Here is a 19,585-nt window from a genome sequence, read left to right on the forward strand (position 1 = left end):
TATTCATGGAAGGGCAAACATGTAGGTAATATATGTGGCCAAGGTTCATGTGTGGAAAAAGGATTCACTCTTACAGAGTCACCAGTGTTTTTGGATGTTGTCAGTAATGTGTACCGCTATACCTTTCCTTCACCTTTTTATTCTCCATTTCTCTCCCATGAGGGCTCCTTACTTTTTGTTACATAATCTACTATGGTCCCTGCTGGCATTATTTCCTGTGACCAGCCATCTTGGCTCTAATCTACTAAAGTGTATCAACTAGAAAACCTCTCCCTGATTGGGCTGACAAATCTTTAGTCATTGTCAGAAAATATCAGTCACTTTATTTAGCTCATAAATGCTAGGCATTCGAGTTAGCACATATTTATTAGTCATTTATATGCAAGGCATTTGCTAGAAGCTATTTTTTACCTAGTGTCTAGAAAATAATGTCAAAATTCATAAATTATCTTTTAAAATTCCCAGAGTCCAAGGCATTTCTAAATCTCCTCTAAACTATTGGAATTCTCCAAATAGCAGGAAAAATTTTTCAAGATTTCTTATTCTTCTTGTTTTATTTTGTTTTGACCAAACCTGATAAGACATGATAAGACAAAGCAAATGTTCTCAAACCTCAGAGTTGTTCTCTACATATTGACACCGCATAGAATTTTGCACAAAGTATATACTCAGTAAATGCTTATTAAATTGAAAAGAAAATTCATTTGAATCTTATGCAAAAATTCTTTTCATTTCTTCTTTTAAGATTTGTCCATTGTTTTTTTCTCATCAAAAGGAATCCAAGAAAAATGTTGATTTGATTTTAAGTTTGAGTCACAGATTCCAGATAGATTTATTTTATTTTATTTCATCTTGTTCACCATGACTTGGGTAGGCATTATGTGTGCTCTGTCCATTAAAAATATGAGGATGTGGAAGTAACTACCTTGTTACAGAATTTTTGATAAATGTAATTCTTTTAGGCACTGCCTTTGGAATCACCCTTGATTCCAAAAACACATTGGATTCACTAGGTTTACAACCCTATTTTAAGCAAAATTATCATTTTAGAAGAGGTATTTGCCAGATGTACATGCCTGATCTTTCAAATTTCCCTCAGTTGAAAATCTCCATGATTTGTCACTGATTACCACCAAAATTCCATTTGGTTTAGGGTTTAAACCATACTAGTTATGTGACTTCTATGAAGTCATTTTACCTCAATGACCTCAGTTTTTCCATCTATAATATAAGGGAGATATATTAGATTGGGGGTTTCTTAACTATTTTATGTCATGAACCTCTTTGGTGGTCTAGAAGCTTATGGATTTTTTCTCATAATAATGTTTTCAAATGCTTTTAAATAAGATGAAATAGATAAGATTATTAAAATATGTTTTTTCATATTGTGGATCAAATAATACAATATATTAAAAAAAACTTGTAAACATTAAAATGCTATATAAAATGCCAGCTATTACTTTCTCCATTTTAAAGATGTGGATACAGAGACTCAAGTAAATAACTTGCCCAGATTCACATAACCAGTCAATGGCAGGTTCAAGACTTGAATTGAGTTCTGTTCACTCCATTCCCAGTGTTCTTTCCATTACATCACACCATACCAAAAGTACCTGATGAGGTTATGTTGCAGAGCTCTGTAGCTAGGTTACCTAGATATGAGATTTTACCTTCTCTCTCCATCTTTCAGGAGATGTACTTATTCCAAAGAGGCATAAGTACTATAAGGATTACCCAGCATGCCATGCTCAGAAAGGGTGTTTCAAACCCAAAGGAGGCAATTTAGTATAGCAGAAAGACCCTAGGACAGAAAGGAAAAGAAAGATCTCAACCCTCAAATATGTTTCTTTTCATTTCTGCCATTCTTGCTATAGTAATACTAAACCTCACTATATGTTTATATTCTATGATTTATGTAGGTTTTCTAATAAATCTTATAATTCCATTGTAAGGTGATATAATGGATATTTTTCCATTTATTTCTGAGAAAGTGTTTTCCATGGTGAACTAATAACCTGCCTCATCTTTCTCAGACTTAAAAAACCAATTTGGAGAACTGATATATATATACAAGACAAATTGTGGAGTAAGTCAAAATATTGTGAGTCCTTGACACTCTAATTCATTTGCTCCATTGGGTATTTGGTGTGGTCAGAAAATGTAATACTGCAAAATATTAGAATCCTTTCTAAATGTGTGATACATGATAAGTCCCAAACCTAATTCATTTCTACTTAACTGTTTTTGATACAGGAGAAGAAAATTTGCTGGCAATTTTGAGGCGAAGATGGTGGAAGTACATGATCCTAGGGATCATAGATCTAGAAGCAAATTACCTGGTAGTCAAAGCTTACCAGTATACCACATTGACTAGTGTGCAGGTAAGTGAGAGCCTTCTCTTTCTTTCACTACTCCCTTTGTCTAGGGTTATTTCTTTGATTGTCTGCTAATTGGCAATGCTCATTTGAATTGCAACATCAGCCAGTCTTCAAGAGATTCCATAAGGATACAACAACACATATATTAATATGTCAATGTGTAATATCTGTCTGTAAAGAGAATGGAATAGTAATCATGATTATAATTTTCCACCTTTCTGTAATCCACAGAACACTAAATCTGAAAGAATAATAGAATAATTACTTGTCCCAGGACCATTTCTTCCTAAACTCCACTTAAAAATGAGAAAGTATTATTAATAATAATCTGATAATGATTAATACTATTAACTAAGTAATACCATTCTGTAACTTCTGTGTAGTGTGTTATGACTTGTGAAATATTATATATATACATATATATATTATATCATTTGAACATCACAACAAATTGATGACATAGGTGTTACTAATATCCCTGTATTATAGATGAGAAAACTGAGACTCAGGGAAATTGAGCAACTTGATCAAGGCCAAACCAATATTAAGAGTCAGGATTTGGACCTATGTTTTTCTGACTCCAAGTTCAGCATTATATCCACTAAGACTCGGACATTTCTATTAATATTTTTTCTTGGTTCACATCTCACCATACTCATTAAGCCTTGAGTTCATTTATATACTATCTCCTTTTCTGAGAAAACAATCAACTAAATTGTTACTTTGCATGAGATTTCTTAATTTTTTTTTACTAAAAGGATTATTCAGGGGTTAAACAGAACTACAACTTACATTCTTTCAAGGTCTTGTTTTTAAGTAGACTTTGTTTAAACAAAATTGCTTGTTAATTCCTAAAGCAGCATTTCCCAAAGAATTAGATCAGAAATACTCAGGATTGAAATATATTGATCAACTCTATAAATACTGTTCTAAATACAGAGGGAAGTGGCAGATGAGAGAGATGATATACCCCATGGATAAAGTATGGTGGGGCAAATTTGGGAGCAAAATAGAAGAAATTCAACTTACATCCAATTTGAAAAATTCCCATATGTAATATTTTAGATACATACGTCATTTATATTTAATATTCCAGAGAACAATACCACTACATTTATTTTTTCACAATCTTGTTATTCAGCATACAATATGATATGGTGGATAGAATGTTAGACAATCAGGAAGATTTGGATTCAAATCTTACTTATGACACTAAACATATAAGAAGTGTCCAAGACTAGATTTGAATCCAGTACCTCCCATCTCTAGATCTGTCTCTCAATCCACTGAGCTACCTACTTGTCCCAAGATATATACACATATTTCTTTTTTTATCAACTGATACCTTCTCTAATGAGGGAGGGGAGGAAAGGTAGTTAACTGGGTATTTAAATGTAACAAACAAATAAATTTATTTTTTTAATCTCCATCTTCCAGCCCTCCAATCTGAAGGGAGAGGCTGAGTTGAGAAGGTGTTAAATATCAAAACTTTAGTCAATTTCCATGGTGATGAAATTTTAGATGATTCTCTTATTCTAAGACAGAGCATGGAGTTCTGCTGAGTCAAAGCCAAGCAGAGCTGCTGAGGGAAAGTGGAATTTTGGGGAATCTGTTTACTTTCTGAAGAATTACTTATTTAGACTATCCCTAAACCTTGCTGCCCAATGAACATCTGTTACCTTTAGTGCCTACCTCACAGGTTTGTTAAGAGACTCATTAGAAATCATGGTTATAAAGCATTTGGCACATGTCACATTGCAATATCAATGTCAGTCAATTGTTGTCATCGCTAGTATTCCCATACAGTTATCAAGGTTAGTTGAATTTCTCACTATTTATGTGATGTGTTTACTTTTCTGATTGGAGCTTAAATAGCTAAACTGGGCTGGTTTATTTCACTTTCGATTTCTAGTCCATTTCACACTTTATTACTCATGTAGTAATAAGATAATAGCTTAAGACACTCTATGGTGACAGAGAAAAATATGCCCAAATGCAGGATTTGGCAAAGAGTTGATACATCTCCACTGAAAAAAACCCAAAACCTTAGCAGGTACCTATCACTAGGTCATACTAAATTATTTGGCTGCCATCCTCTCTTCCACAGTTGTTTGTATACACAGCTTTCCCCCTGCTAATTTATAGGATCCTTGAGAAATTAGTCTGAAGTATATCCACCTTTATATGCTCATCACCTTGACAGCATGAGGCATCCATCACATAATGTTGAAAGAGAGGCTTTAAAAATGGAATCAAATTGAGAACTGAATGTATATTGAGGATGAGGGCAAAGGAGATTAAAAGGTCAAAGATGGCTTTAAGGTTTCAAACCTGGGGAACTAAAAGGATGATGCTATTTTCAACAGAAGCAGGGAAGTTGGAAGAAGGACTTGGGAGACAGACAAATAATTCCAATTTGCACATGGTGATTTTATGATCTGAAAAGGTTGCATTTATTATTTATGCTTTTCTCATTTGTTTGCCATGTTTTTATGCCCTAATATATAGTCAATCTTTATGAATGTACCATGTGCTACTGAAAAGAAGGTGTATTCCTTTTTGTCCCTATTTATTTTTCTCCATATATCTATTAACTCTAATTTTTCCAAGATTTCATTCACATCTCCTACCTCTTTTTTATTTGTTTTTTATTTGATTTATCTACATTTGATAGTGGTGAGTTCAGGTCTCCCACTAGTTTGGTTTTACTATCTATTTCCTCCTTCAACTTCACTAGTTTCTCCTTTAGAAATTTGGATGCTATACTATTGGGTGCATACATGTTGATTACTGATATTTCCTCATTTTATCTATACTGCCTTTTATCAGTATGTAGTTACCTTCCCTATCCTTTTTAATCAGATCTATTTTTACTTTGGCTTTGTCAGATATCATGATTGCATCTCCTGCCTTCTTTCTATCAGTTGAGGCCCAATAGGTTTTGCTTCAATCTTTAATTCTAACCTTGTGAGTGTCTACCCTCCTCAAGTGTGTTTCTTGTAAACAACATATGGTAGGATTTTTATTTCTAATCTACTCTCCTATTTGTTTTCATTTTATGGGTGAGTTCATCCCATTCACATTCAAAGTTATGATTGCCACTTGTGTATTCCCCTGCATTTTTATATCCTCTCCTAGTTCTGTCCTTTTTTCTTTTGCTATATCCTTTTAAACCAGTAGTTTGCTTTTAATCAGTCCCCCTAATCTCCACCCTTAATAAGCTTCCCTTTCTGCTCCCTTCCTTTTTGTTCCCTTCTTATGTTCCAGGGTCTATTAAGTTCCCTCCCCCCTCTCTTTCCCTCCCTTTTTGTACTCCCTGCCCCCCTATCCCCGTTAGTTTTCCCTTCTTACTTTCCCTGTGGGGTAAGATAGAATTCAATATCCTAATGGATTTAGATGCTCTTCCCTCTCAGAATTAATTTCACTGAGAGTAAGGTTTAAGTATTACCTATTAGCACTCTCTTCCTCTCCTTCTTATAAGAGTATTTCTTCTCCTACCCTTCCCATGTGTATCTTTGTGTGATAAAGATTATCCTATTTATTTTATATCTTTAAGTATCTCTTGGTGCCATCTTCTATTCCCCCCTCCCTTTATCTTTTTTTGCATATCATCTTATAGCACTTATTAACCCAATCTCTTCCTGTAAGTGATTCCTCTAATTACTATAATAGTGAATATAATTTTTGAGAGTTACAAATAACATTTCCCCATATACTAATATAAATAATTTGATCTTATTGAAGCCATTAAAGAAGAAAGTTTGAATTTAAAAAAATTTCCCCTTTTCCCTCTCTTTCTTACTTACCTTTTCATATTTCTCTTGATCTTTGGGTTTGGATATCAGACTTTCCACTTAGTTCTGGTCTTTTCTTTACAAGTACTTGGAAATATTCTATTTTGTTGAATGCCCATACTTTCCCCTAGAAGTATATAGACAGTTTTGATGGATAGGTGATTCTTAGTTGAAGACCCAATTCTCTTGCCTTTTTGAATATCATATTCCAAGCCTTGTGGTCCTTTCATGTGGAAGCTGCCAGATCTTGTGTAATCCTGATTGGTGCTCCTTGATATCTGAATTGTCTCTTTTTAGCTTCTTGTAGAATTTTCTCCTTAGCTTGTAAGCTCTTGAATTTGGCAATTACATTCCTGGGAGTTGTCTTTTGAGGATTTAGTGTAGAGGGTGTTCTGTGAACTCTTCCAATGTCTATTTTGTCCCCTTGTTCAAGAACATCAGGGCAGTTTTCTTGGATAATTTCTTGTAATATGATGTCAATATTTCTGTTTATTTCTGGGTTGTCAGGTAGACCAATTATTCTCAAATTGTCTCTTTGTGCTCTGTTTCCCTGATCTGTCATCTTTTCAGTGAGATATTTTCTTTTATTCTATTTTGTCAGTCTTTTGACTTTGCCTTATTAATTCTTGCTATTTTGCATGATCATTGGCTTCCAATTGCCTGATTCTGTTCTTTAAGGACTAGTTTTCCTTTTCAGTTTGGTCTATCCTGCTTTTTGTGGCTTCCAACTGTTTCTCCAATTGGGAGTTCTTGTCCTTTAAACTGTTATTTTCTTTTTGAACTATTTCCCACTTTTCTTGCCAGAAGACTTCCATCTTTTTGGTAAGCTCCAATTTAAATTCTTCAAGAGCATGTGGACAATTTCCATTTTTGGAAGGTTTTGGTGCATTTATTTGTATTTCCTCTTCTATTTCCTCTGTAGCCTGGGTTTTTCCTCCATAAAAATTATCCAGGGTCAACCCCTTCTTCTGGTTTTTCTTGGTGTTGGGAAGTTGTTGTTCCTAGGTACTGTTTGCCATTACTGTGGGGTTTTTTTCCTTCCCTTTCCAGTTAGAAATCTGAGTGAGATGGGCAGGCTTTCTGTGTATGGAGCCAAGGAGCAAGGATTTTGGCTGAGGCAAGCTCTCGAATATCCACAAGTTCTGCTGTTTGCTGCCCTTCTCTGTGCTATCTTCCTGTGAGAGCCCATGATCTGCACTCTTCAGCCTGCTAGGATTTCAGGTGTAACTGCTCTCAGGGGTAGATCCTCTGTGGTCTCAGCCAAGGACCCAGAGGTGCCACTCACTCACTCCAGAGGTACCCCTCGCTCACTCACTAGTTCTAGTGTGTGCTTGCTCTGACTCTGGCTCCATAGGTGGGGTGGAGGAGGGTGGATTAGATCGCGTTTTTATGGAAGCTTTTTCACCCCCTTATGGTGTGGAAATGCCCAAATCCCACATACATTCAATGCTACACCCTACAGTAGAGTCCCTTTGTTCATATGAATTTGGATTTTTTGGGCTTTTTGAGATTGTTTATATTGGTAGGTGGTGAGAAGAGGAAGAGTCCTGCATCTAGACTGCCACCATGTTTACCTGGAAGTCCTGCACATGGTGATTTTAGGCATCCAGGTAGAGATGTCTAGCAGGCAGCTGGTGATGTGGGAGTAAAGCTCTGGAAAGAGAAGAGAGCTGATTATATGGATTTAAAAATCATCTGCATGGAGGTGATAACTGAACTCACAGAAGCTTCTGTGTTAAGCAGGACAAACAAGGTTCTGAGAGTGAGCCTTGGGGCATAGCTATTCTTAAGAGATGGGACACAGATGATGAAACCTATAAGGAGAATGAGAAGGAGAAAGTAGAGTGTGCAGGGTCAGGAAGGCTGAGAGAGAAGATCCAGGAGTGGATAACCAACAGGGTCAAATGCTATAGAGAGATCATGAAGGATGAATACTGAGAAACTATTGGATATAGTTATAATCTTTAGTCATCTTGAAGGAAACTTCAGTCGAGTGGTGTTTAGACATCATATTGCAAGGAGTCAGGAAATGAATGAGAAGCAGTGGAAGCAACAAGTCCAGAGAGCTAAAAGCATTAGGCATAATAGGGCACTTAAATATAAATAAAATAAATATTAACATACTTAATGCCTCACAATAGGATATTGCTAAGCATGTCATTTCTTTTGACTTAAAAGATTATTCTCACTGAAACCCTAAAGAGAAATATCACAAAAATTTTTGCAAATTCCCTAAGGAGAGAAAGATTAAGGGTCCGCATCTTTTATAATAACAAAGTGTCTACAAATATTACTTTTATTTAAAAACAGGATCAGGAAGGAATAGATCTTATTTAAGATTTACATTAAACATTTAGCTTGTTTCAATAAAGGTATATTTCAGATGCCAAATTTGATTGATTCTACCTTTATGATATTTCTTTCATCTATTCCATCCTCTCCATTCCTATTGCCTTTGCCCTAATTTATACTCTTATATCTTTCCAAGACTGCCATAATCCTGTTCATCCTTCATATTATCCCTAGAGCAATCATCTTAGTGCATAGATCTGACCATATCACAACAATGCTCAGTAATATTCGGAGGTTCTCATTGCCTTATGTATAATTAGCCCAGTAGAACAAAAGATAAACTCTTTGCTTGACTGGTTCCAATTTAGCCTTACCTCACCACCCTCATCAAGAATAACAATGGCAGGCAGCTGGGTGGCTCAGTGGACTGAAAGGCAGACCTAAAGATGGGAGGGTTCAAATCTGGACACTTCCTAGTTATGTGACCCTGGACAAGACACTTAACCTCCATTGTCTATCCCTTACCACTCTTTTGCCTTATAAACAATACACAGGAAGGTAAGGGTTTTTTAAAAAAGAATGTGGTATATAATAATATGGAGCAACCTAAATGGTACAGTGGATGGAGTTCTAGTCCTAGAGTCAGGAAGATTCATCTTCCCAAGTTCAAATCTGCCCTCAGATACTTACTAGCTGTGTGACCCCATGCAAGTCATTTATCCCAGTTTGTCTTGATTCCTCATCTAGAAAATGAGTAGAGAAGGAAATGGCAAGCCTCTCCATTATCTTTGCCAAGAAAAGAACCAAATTGTGTCACAAATTATCAGACATGACTAAAACATCTGAACAACAATATATAATAATATGGACTATTAAAAATGGTATTATTAATTAGCACTTATGTTATAATTGCCAGTATTTGCAAAACTAGCTAAGTTTTGCAAAACCTATTTCATATATTATCTCGTTTTATCCTTATAACAACCTTGTGAAATAGCTACAACTAGTATTATTCCCCCTTCCATTTTACAATTAAATATCTACAGTATTTGAGAAATTAAATAATATTTCCATGTTCAGATGACTGGTAAAGTGTCAGAGATAGGATTCTAACCCATATCTCTCCTGATTTTAAGTCCATTTCAAGTTCATTTTTAATGACAATCAAATTATATTGTTCAATTTTTCTCTTATTTTACCCTCTTCAACCTCTAACAATTCAACTCAATAATAATAATAACTAGTATTTATATAACACTTTATGATTTATAAAACACTTTAAAAGTATTATCTCATTGTATTCTCTCAATAATCCAGGAAATTGGCATTGTTACTCTCTCCATTATATGAATGAGAAAATTGATAGCAGTTTGGTGATTTGCACAAAGTCACATCTAGTTAAGTGTCAGGATGGATTTGAATTCAGGACTTCTTCCCTCTAGGGCCATCTTTCTGCATACCACATTATCTAAATGCCTCTGTTGAAATCACATCCTTCTGGGGACAGCCAGGTGGCTCAGTGGATTGAGAGCCAGACACAGAGATGGGAAATCCTGTTTCAAATCTGGCCTCAGACACTTCCCAGCTATGTGACCCTGGGCAAGTCACTCAGCCCCCATTGCCTAGCCCTTCTCATTCTTCAGACTTGGAGCCAATACACAATATTGATTCCAAGAAAGAAGTTAAGGGTTTTTTTTTTTAATCATATCCTTCTTCAAGGCACAATTCAGGTACTATCTTCCAATCACTTCAACTCGAAATAATCTCTGCCTCCTCAAATCACTCAAGCTTTTCTGGCAAATTCTATTATTATGCATAGTATAATGCTTATTTAAGCACTTGTCTTATTCCCCTTGCTAGATTGAAAGCTCCTCATGATCAAGGACATTTTTTTTTAATCCAGAGTGCCCAACACAGTGCCTTGAATAGTAGGTCTTTAATGAATGTTTAATGACTTAGCATAAAGGGACATATTTTGAATTACCTTCAGTTTATGTATATTGGACCCCCAAGAAATTAAGAATATGTGTACATTCACAGCAGGAGTGAAAAGAATAGACAAGCTTCTGTTGTATGATGTTGTATCATCCAGAGAAGTCCTGTTCCCAGTCAGGGACAGATGGTAAAGTTAGTCTAGGAGAAGAATGAGAAATGAGGAGCTCCCTCTCCCCTCCATCTTCAGAAATGTACAATACCTGGGGATAAAGGGAAATATCAAGCTGACTGGTTTTTTCTTCCATTAAAGATTGTAAAGATAGATTTTATTTGCAGCTTCCTAAACATTATACATTTTTTTCACTTTCAAACCATTTTATGCACAATAACTATTTATTTCTAACAGCTGGAACCCATCCACTCATCATGTCTGCCCCTTTTGTCCTTTCAGTGTTGAATTCCACTACCTTTCCTCCCTGCCACCTGTTTCAGATAAATCGTTGGACAGGCTGTTTTAACGTGATGTATTCGGGGAATCTATTTAAGTCATTCTGCAACAATTCTGAAAATAAAGTGAGTCTCATTGAAATCCTGGCTGGCCTTAATCAGAATTGACTGAAAAAGGAGAAGAGGGAAAGGTGGAGAATAAGTTGCTAATTTTCCTAGAAACCTTTTTCCACTCATGATAATGAAACCTATTATATGATCATCAAAGGTGGAAATGGGGATGATTTGGTCTGGGAATCCTGAATGTATTGCTGTCAAGTCCTTTGTATTCTGATTACTATTTGTAAACTGAGGGAACTAAGAAGATCTCATAGTTTCCTTGAATTCAGACCAGTTCAAAAGGTATTTCTCAGAGATCTACTGTGTTCCCAGTCTTGGATTCCTACTCCTTTTTTTTGCCCTTGTAACATCATGGATTTTGACAGTATAAAATTTAACCTCCATTTAAAGAGGGCTCCCAAACAGCCATCTCTTCATTTTCCATCAGCTTTTACTCCTTGGATTGGACTCCAGCATGCTCCAAAGCTGGGTACCCTCCACTTTCTCCTGCCCCACTGCTTTTCAGCTTCTTTTTCTTTATAATCTTTCTCTGTTAAATTAAACACTTCTTGAAGTCTGTTCTCCATATTTGTATTCCCAGTGCTTGGTAGAGTGCCTAGAACATAGTAGGATCTTAATAAATGTTTATTGACTGACTGACAGCCACCCCTCTTGGCAGGAGCATCAATTACCCAAACTTTGCATCCCTGAAATGAATGTGTCTGATAACTGGATAGTTTCAGAGTAGGAAAAACCTTATGGGCCTCTTCTCCCTTTATTCCTTTTGCCTTCTCAGAGCATTCACAACTTCTATGATTTGTGACAGAGACAGCTAACTTATACATGACACACTTGGAAAATGTAATTTCTACAGCAACTAAAGAGAGCTGCTAGCAGACAAGGAAGAGAAATACATTCAGAAAAAAATGACGACGAGAGAGAGATATAGGCATGAAGAAACCAAGCTGTTTTCTTTACAAGAAAGGGAAAAGGAAGAGAGAAATTCCTATTTGCGAAGCTTCTTCCTATCATACAACTATGCTGGATTTCAGCATATTTGAGTCTAAAGACATTCAGTGCATGTGCTCGTGGACTCATTGACTCATGGAGAATGAGAACATTGTAACTGGGACCGTGAGACAGAATAATGGTGGCATTTGGTGGAAATGGAAAATCTACACATATTTTTTATAACTCTGGGAAAGAGATCATTTTAGTAGAAAACTCTCTTTGCACTATTTCCCCTTTTCACCCAAGTTTTTCTCTTTTCTCTTCGCCATGTAGGAGAGAACAGCAAATATGCTGAAATGGTCGAGGATTACAGATACTAAGATCCAGAGATAGAAGCTCAGTTGCCATCCAGTCCAACCTTCTCTTTTTATAGAGGAAGAAACTGAGGTGCAAGGAAGTTGAATGGCTTGTTCTAGGACAAGCAGGTATAGTTATTACATCTGGAGACCATTTAGTCCAATCTCTTTTTATAAAGGAGGAAACCAAGGCCCAGGGAGATTTAAATGATATATTCTGGATCACACAAGTATTGTTAATATCAGAGATGGGTTTTGTGAAAGGAAAGGAATGTGTATCACCTCAATTACAATGAGAAGCTAGGTAGTACAATGGACAGGGCACCAGGATTCCAAAAGATTTAAATCTATTCTCAGACACTTCTTAGCTGTGTGACCCTGGGCAAGTCACTAAACCCTGTTTGTTTTGTTTGTAAAATGAGCTGAAGAGGAAATGGCAAACCGCTTCAATATCTTTGCCAAGAAAATTCCAAATGGGGTCATGAAGAGTTTGGCATGACCAAATAACAAATCACAAGTGATTCTTTATTTAAAAATTTCCATTCTTTTGTTAGCCATTCTTTAGCTTTCATAACTATGCCATGTGTAATAAATCACTTTGATTTCCTGGGTCCTTGCTTATTTGTGAGAAATGCCAATCACAGAAGCTTCTGAGATTGGAAACCACTTCATAAATCAAGTATAGTCTGTACCCAAAGAGAAATTCCCTCTCCCCAGTTGCTGAAAGATGGTCATGAAGCATGTTCTTGAATGCTTTCAGTGGAGAAGCTCCTGTCTCCCAAGGCAGTTCATCCCATGTTCAGACAGCTCAGATTTGGGGGCAGTTTTTCATTATGTTGAGTGAACCCTGCTCTCTGCAGCTTTCATCCATCACCTCTAGTCCAGTGCCATCCAGAATAAAGTTAATACATCTCTGGTATGACTACTGTGCAAAGATCTGAAGTCACCTACCATGCTCCCATTTGTCCAAGCTAAACTTCACCTGATCCTTCAACTGGTCCTTGCAGTGATATTGTTATCCAAACTTCTCTGAAAGCATTTGCCTGTGTTAGCTTATATTAGTGTGAGCAGAGAAGGAGGAAATACTTCCCACTGAAATTCAGCAGAATTAGAAAGTCTATGTGTATTTTTGCCCATCATAGATAGCAGCTAAAAAGAGCTGCTAGCAGACAAGGAAAATGTTTTGAGAAAAAAAAAAGATGATGAAAGAAAGACATTGGCATGAAGAAAACAAGCTCTCCTTATTTTTGTTTCTTTTCCCACCAATAAGAAAAAGTGCATTATCCCCCAACCAGATCTGTAGTCAGGAAAATTTAAGTTCTAAAACAACCTCAGACCCTTACTGGCTCTGGCCTACAGGCAAGTGACAACTTCGGTCTGCCTCAGTTTCCTGATCTGTAAAAAGGGGTTGATAATAACACCTACCTTGCAGGGTTATTGTGAAGATATACTGAGAAAGATTTGTAAAACTTGCAAACCTTAAAGCAACACATAAATCTTTGTGTCTGAGATAGGCTTCAAACTTAGATCCCTCTGATGTGATCATCATTCCACCTAACTGCCTTGAATTAGAGTATAAGAAAGCCTGTGTCACCTGAGAGAAGAAAGCTAATGTAGTAAACCCTAAATGACTCCTCTAGGCTCCAGTTCTGTTATCTGTCCCATCTACCTCTCAATTGAACTATTATTTTTAAAAAACTCTTGATTGGCCATCATTACTCCAATCTCCCCCTTCTCCAAACAACTGTCAAACTGATATTTCTAAAGCAAAAGACAGATCATGTCACTCACAGTCATGTCAATCAAAGAAATTTTAACTATTCCCTATTTACTCTAGAATAAAATACAAACTCACCTATTTGTCACTTTGAGCCTGACTACAATTTTCTATTCCATACTATCATATTATGCCTCATCATGCAATCTATATGCCAATCAAGCCAGCTCACTCACCATTTCTGTTAGATAATATCCCATTACCCATCTCTTTGACTTTGTGCAAGGTGTCCACCATGTCTGAAATGTTCTCCTTTTTTCTGCCTCTTGGATTCCCTAGGTCCCTTTTAATCCAACTAGAATCTCCTACAAGAAGCCCCTGGATTTTGGTTTTCTTGTTTAGTTGTTTCAGTCTGATCTGACTCTTCATGAACACATATTGGGTTTTCTTGGCAAAGATACAGGAATGGTTTGCTATTTGCTTCTTCAGCTCATTTATGGAGGGAAACAGGGTTAAGTGATTTGCCCAGGATCATATTAGATTTCTAAAGCAAGATTTGAACTCAGGTCTTCCTGACTAGAGGCCAGGCACTCTATCTACTGTGCTACTTGACTCCACCAGTTGTTAATGATCCTCAAAATTATATATATATATATATATATATATATATATATATATTCTTTACATATTTTATGTACACTTATCTGTAAATGTGCTATTTCTTCCCAGTAGAATATAAATTTCCTGAGAACAGGGATTTCAGGGTTTTTTTTTTCTTTTTGCATTCTCAGCATGTCTAGTTCAGTGTGTGGCACTTAGTAGGTACTTAGTCAATGCTTGCTTGACTGAATCACTTCTGAGAGAGTAATTAAATGGCCTTTATATTTGCAGTGGGCTTGAATTTCATTCTCTGTAGATGAGCTCAGAGAGTATTTCTATGTACATTTCCAACAGCTCCCTTAGGCTTGAGTTTAAGTTTATGAGGTAAGCTTTTAAGACTATATCTTCTTCTTTATCCTGGCTGTTTTTTACATGTCCCTAGTGTAGGTCTATGGGAGTTTAATGACTATTCTGAGGGTATGTCTGAAGTACATTTAAAGGCAAAGCTTTCAGAAGCAAGCAACATTCATACCCCCCAGAGATAATATTCTATTTGGATTCTTCTCTAGTTTCCTTAGGTCTGGACTTTCCTATTCCCTAGAATGTGAAATTGTCATAAATATGTAAGAACTCAGCTCGAAATATCATATGTTATACTTAACTTGGATTGCAAGGTTTCCTTTCAGCCCCTCTGCCCTCATGCAATACCTACACACACTATGAGAGAAACAAATGTAAACCTGCCTCCCAGTTCCATTGTGCCCTATTATAACATCCATCATTGCTTCTCTCCCAAAATGAAATCTGTCAGAAACCCTTCATTAAGGAGGTACCCCGCCCCCTCTGAAATCCATGGGCTTGGACTGGTACCCCCAGGGGCTGTCAGGTAATAATATTTGAGAAGTGTTGCATTGGTTTCTCAATAGACTCACTAGAGCTATGATGGCAAGGTCAGGACACACACAGCAGATTCTAACTATTTGGATTCTAAGTATTTTCCAACAATTGGGTGCTAGACGAGGCATCTCAGGTTATTGTGTTATCTCTTAAGATTTACAGCTAGTTGGAATCTTTCAGGCCTTCTGATCCCCTTCCCCAGACCAGCGCACCACCAGTTTTATGAATGAGGAACCTGGAGTCAATAGACTGTGATTTATCCAAGATCTCAAAGGTGGGAAGTGTGAGAGCCAGGATTTAAACCTATGACTTCTGGTTCCCCAAACCAATGCTCTTTCTATCATGTGACACTACCTTCCTGGGTCACCTTTATCTTCTTCTCATTGAGACTTGAAATCACAGAATAATATAGTGGTAATAGAAATGGATTTGGAATCAGAGAATCTAGGTAATCTTAGACAAAGTCACTTATCTTCTTTGAAACCCAGTTCTAACATATGAAAAATAAGGAAGTAGTGTTGGACTATACAAAGGGTTCTAGATCCCAGAGGGAATACGGTCACATAGCGGGATAGAGTTCTGGGTCTAGAACTAGAAAAAACCTGCATCCAAATCTGGTCACTTAACCATATTTGCCTCAGTTTCCTCATCTATAAAATAAGCTAAAGAGGGAAATGGCAAACCACTCCAATATCTTTGCTAAAAAAATCCCAAATGAGGTCAAAGAGTTGGACATAACTGAACAATGACTAAACAAAAAATAACAGGAGTAACCACAACAATAACTGTGGTTTATAAACTTCATAAAACAGACCATCATAGTAGGACTTCTGTGTATTCTGAAAAGTTTCAGATCTTCGTGACATTAAATCAGGTAGCCTCTATGGAAATCAACCAGGGATCCACACACATATTGCCTGTCCTTGCATATTTTCTCCTATTAATGCAACTGTTTCCTCTTAGCCTATTTCAAGATGATCAAGAAAAATTATTTTCTCTTCTCACACAATATTTTCCCCCTACTTGCTATAGCAGCTTTAAGAATAACAGTCCATATCAACACTGGTTGCCAGGTGACAGAATAGTCAATTAGAATAAAAAGAGAAAGAAGTGTCAGGAGTTCTAGATTCCAATGAATTTTGCCAGTGACGGATTGGGATGTAACTGGTTGAGTTTCTGGTCTTTGATACATGAGACAATCTCATAAAGATTAATGAAAGTTATTACCAGATGTTCACATAATTCTTCCCACATGGTCTGTTTTAAAAGAAAATGTCAAGGGAAAGTTGAAGGAAGTGGGAATTGTGCAAGTAAATATGATAATATACTATTTAATTATATATCCTTAGACCACCCCCTCCCAAAAGACTTAGAACTATAGTATCTTAAAGTTCTAAAATATTATTATCTGACTTGGAACAGCAATAAATTTGGCATCTTTGCCATAAGTGTACTCTGTTTTCAAAAATAAATGTATTCCTGAAAAAGTGTGTGTAATTCAGTGTTTATGGCTAAATTCATACTTTAATTGCACAAGGAAGAGCATTCTTTAAAGAAAGTTCATGATGAATCATTTCAAAAATTAAAGAACCTTTTCATAAGTAGAATAATATATTTGTTGAATGTCTTTATTTGTTGAGTTAGGCTTTTATTTCTTGGATCTGTATAAAGCAAAGCAGACCTATCTTTGAGAATGTTAAAATCATGTAGGGAGAAAAAATCAATCAGCAAGCACTTGGTAAGCACCCTCAGGGCAGCAAGGTGGCTCAGGGGATAGAACACCAGACCCACAGTCGGGAAGACATCTTACTGAGTTTAAGTCTGGCCTCAGACACTTGTTAGCCATGTGACCCTGGACATTTAACTGCCTCAGTTCCTCATCTGTAAAATTAGCTACAGAAAATGGCAAACCACTCCAGTTATCTTTGCTAAAAAAATTCCAAATGCAGTCACAAAGAATTGAACACGAACAACAATATGCCAGGCACTGTATTAGGCACTTGATGCAACAAGCTTTTATTTTGTCAGTAGATGTATACACATCTATCCAAAATAAATACAAAATGGATACAAGTTGATTTGAGGGCAAATGCACAATCCCTGAGTGGATCAGGATACTTTAAAGCAGGGCCAATTGGTCCTTGGCATTCTCCTTAAATAGTTTCACATGAGAGCAAGGCATTGCTGGGACAACTTGTTCACCTAACTATTGCATCCAGCCATCTGGTGGCATCCAGCCTCCCACCAACCCCTGGATCTGTTACATCAGCTTCAGTCCTTCTTTGCTCTCTTCACTTTGAATCCTGCCCCAGTTTGGACTCAAATCACTGACTGGCTCTGTTCTCTCAATTTGCCTTCGGACTGTGGTCATTCCAACAAATCCCCCAATCTGTACCTCCCAGGCAGGTCTGCAGCACCGCCTGCTGGCTCAACCCTACCTACCATGGTGAATCCTCAGAAAACTGGCCAGATAATCAGGTTTATGCAAATAGAACGCAATGCAATAGGAGGCAAAAGTATAAGAAAGCTCTTCTTTCTTTGATTTCATCAGTTATTATTAGCCACTATAAATTTCCCATTAGAAAAAAGGAATGAGAACTATAAATGTAATTGAAAGTATTGCTAATTTTCTCTAATAAACAATTTAAAGAAGGCAACTGTTCTCTATTTTTTTAAATAGTCTATCACTTTTAAGTCTGAAAAAAAATTAGTTTGATTAGAAATCTTGGATTAACTTTCTACAGTTTTAGTTCTAATCAATGAAAATCACCTTGTTTTTTAAATGTGGGCACATAGCCCACAAGAACTTGTTAGAAAAAATAAAAAACCTTATAAGCCTCCAGCTATCATGATCTGGATTTAATCATCAACTACAGTCATTCTCCAAATGATGTGCATTACCATGAAAAACCCTAGAAATAAAATGCATTGAAAGGTTATCAATTTTTTTTTTCGTTCAATTGCTATCTGGTCCTAAGAGGGATCAAGGTCAATTAGTGCAAAGAAAGTCTAAAGTATGTTGTGATGAATTAAAAATATGACTGTTTCTTGCTTTCTTTCTTTTTTTGTTTTCTTCTATATAAAATATTGAACTAAAAATCTTAAGTTTAGATTATCACATAAAAATATTATGATACCCTAAATTCAGCACTAAAAATCATATTTATTTTATAATGTCATTGCTATGAGGAATTTAAGTTGAAGAAACTCTCTTCCAAAGCACACGAATACTTGCTGAACAGTTTAATGTCATACAGAAATGTATGGGGCATTGAGAGATTAAATGACTTTTCCAGGAGAAACTTGAATCCAGATCTTCCTGACTGAGGCCAGGTCTTTATCACTATTAGTGCCTCTATTCAGTTGTTCAGTCATTTTTCAGTCATTTCTAACTCTTCTTAACCCCATTTGGGATGTTCTTGGCAAAGATACTAGAATGGTTGATCTTTTCCTTCTCCAATTCATTTTACAGATGAGGAACTCAGGCAAAAAGAGTTAAGTGACTTTCCCAGGGTCACACAGCTAGTAAGTGGATTTGAACTCATGTTGCTGTTCAGTTCTCTATCTTCTGTATGTATACCTAGTGCCTCTATCAATTACAATTGAATACAAAAAAATTTTCTGCTCTCAAATAACCCTCATGATAGCATCATTGAAATATAGATGCCCACTTTGAAACAACATTTATTTGGATATCTAGTCAGCACTCAGTTTAGGTCCTCCTGACTTACTTCTATTACCTAGTGGCCACCACAGGAATTTCTGTCTTTCCCCACTGCTGCCTTTGAGTATTTGCTTTTTCTTCTCTCTCCTCAAATCCCTTTTTTTTCTACCTTCTCTAATCTCAGTTTCTACTGAGCATGCCATTAATTTCAATTAGATACCTACTGTGTTCAATGAATAAACAGGATACTTGCCAACAACACAAAGAGAAGAAGAACATGAATCTTGGGACATAAAGCCAATGAGGGAGAAGACACTTTTATATATTGGGGAAGGGATAAATACCCTCAAGCATTGGCCACTATTTATGAAGACCCTGGTACCCCATGAGGCCACTGCTGGGGAATCTGGTACTGAGAAAAGGAGAAGAGCAATACTGAAGTATTTCCTCATAAT

The 19,585-nt window shown here is 36.4% G+C and overlaps 1 protein-coding gene across 2 annotated transcripts in view; it reads left to right on the forward strand.

Moving 5' to 3' along the window:
• SLC35F1 (solute carrier family 35 member F1) overlaps nt 1-19,585 on the forward strand; it is a 595,685-nt gene that overhangs the window by 469,978 nt on the left and 106,122 nt on the right. For both annotated transcript variants that reach the window (XM_001379678.5, XM_007484482.3), the window contains exon 3: nt 2,254-2,381. In XM_001379678.5, the coding sequence (XP_001379715.2) occupies nt 2,254-2,381 (128 nt within the window). The remainder of the gene's footprint in view (nt 1-2,253; nt 2,382-19,585) is intronic.

This window comes from Monodelphis domestica, chromosome 2 (assembly GCF_027887165.1).
Source record: "Monodelphis domestica isolate mMonDom1 chromosome 2, mMonDom1.pri, whole genome shotgun sequence".
NCBI lineage: Eukaryota > Metazoa > Chordata > Mammalia > Didelphimorphia > Didelphidae > Monodelphis > Monodelphis domestica.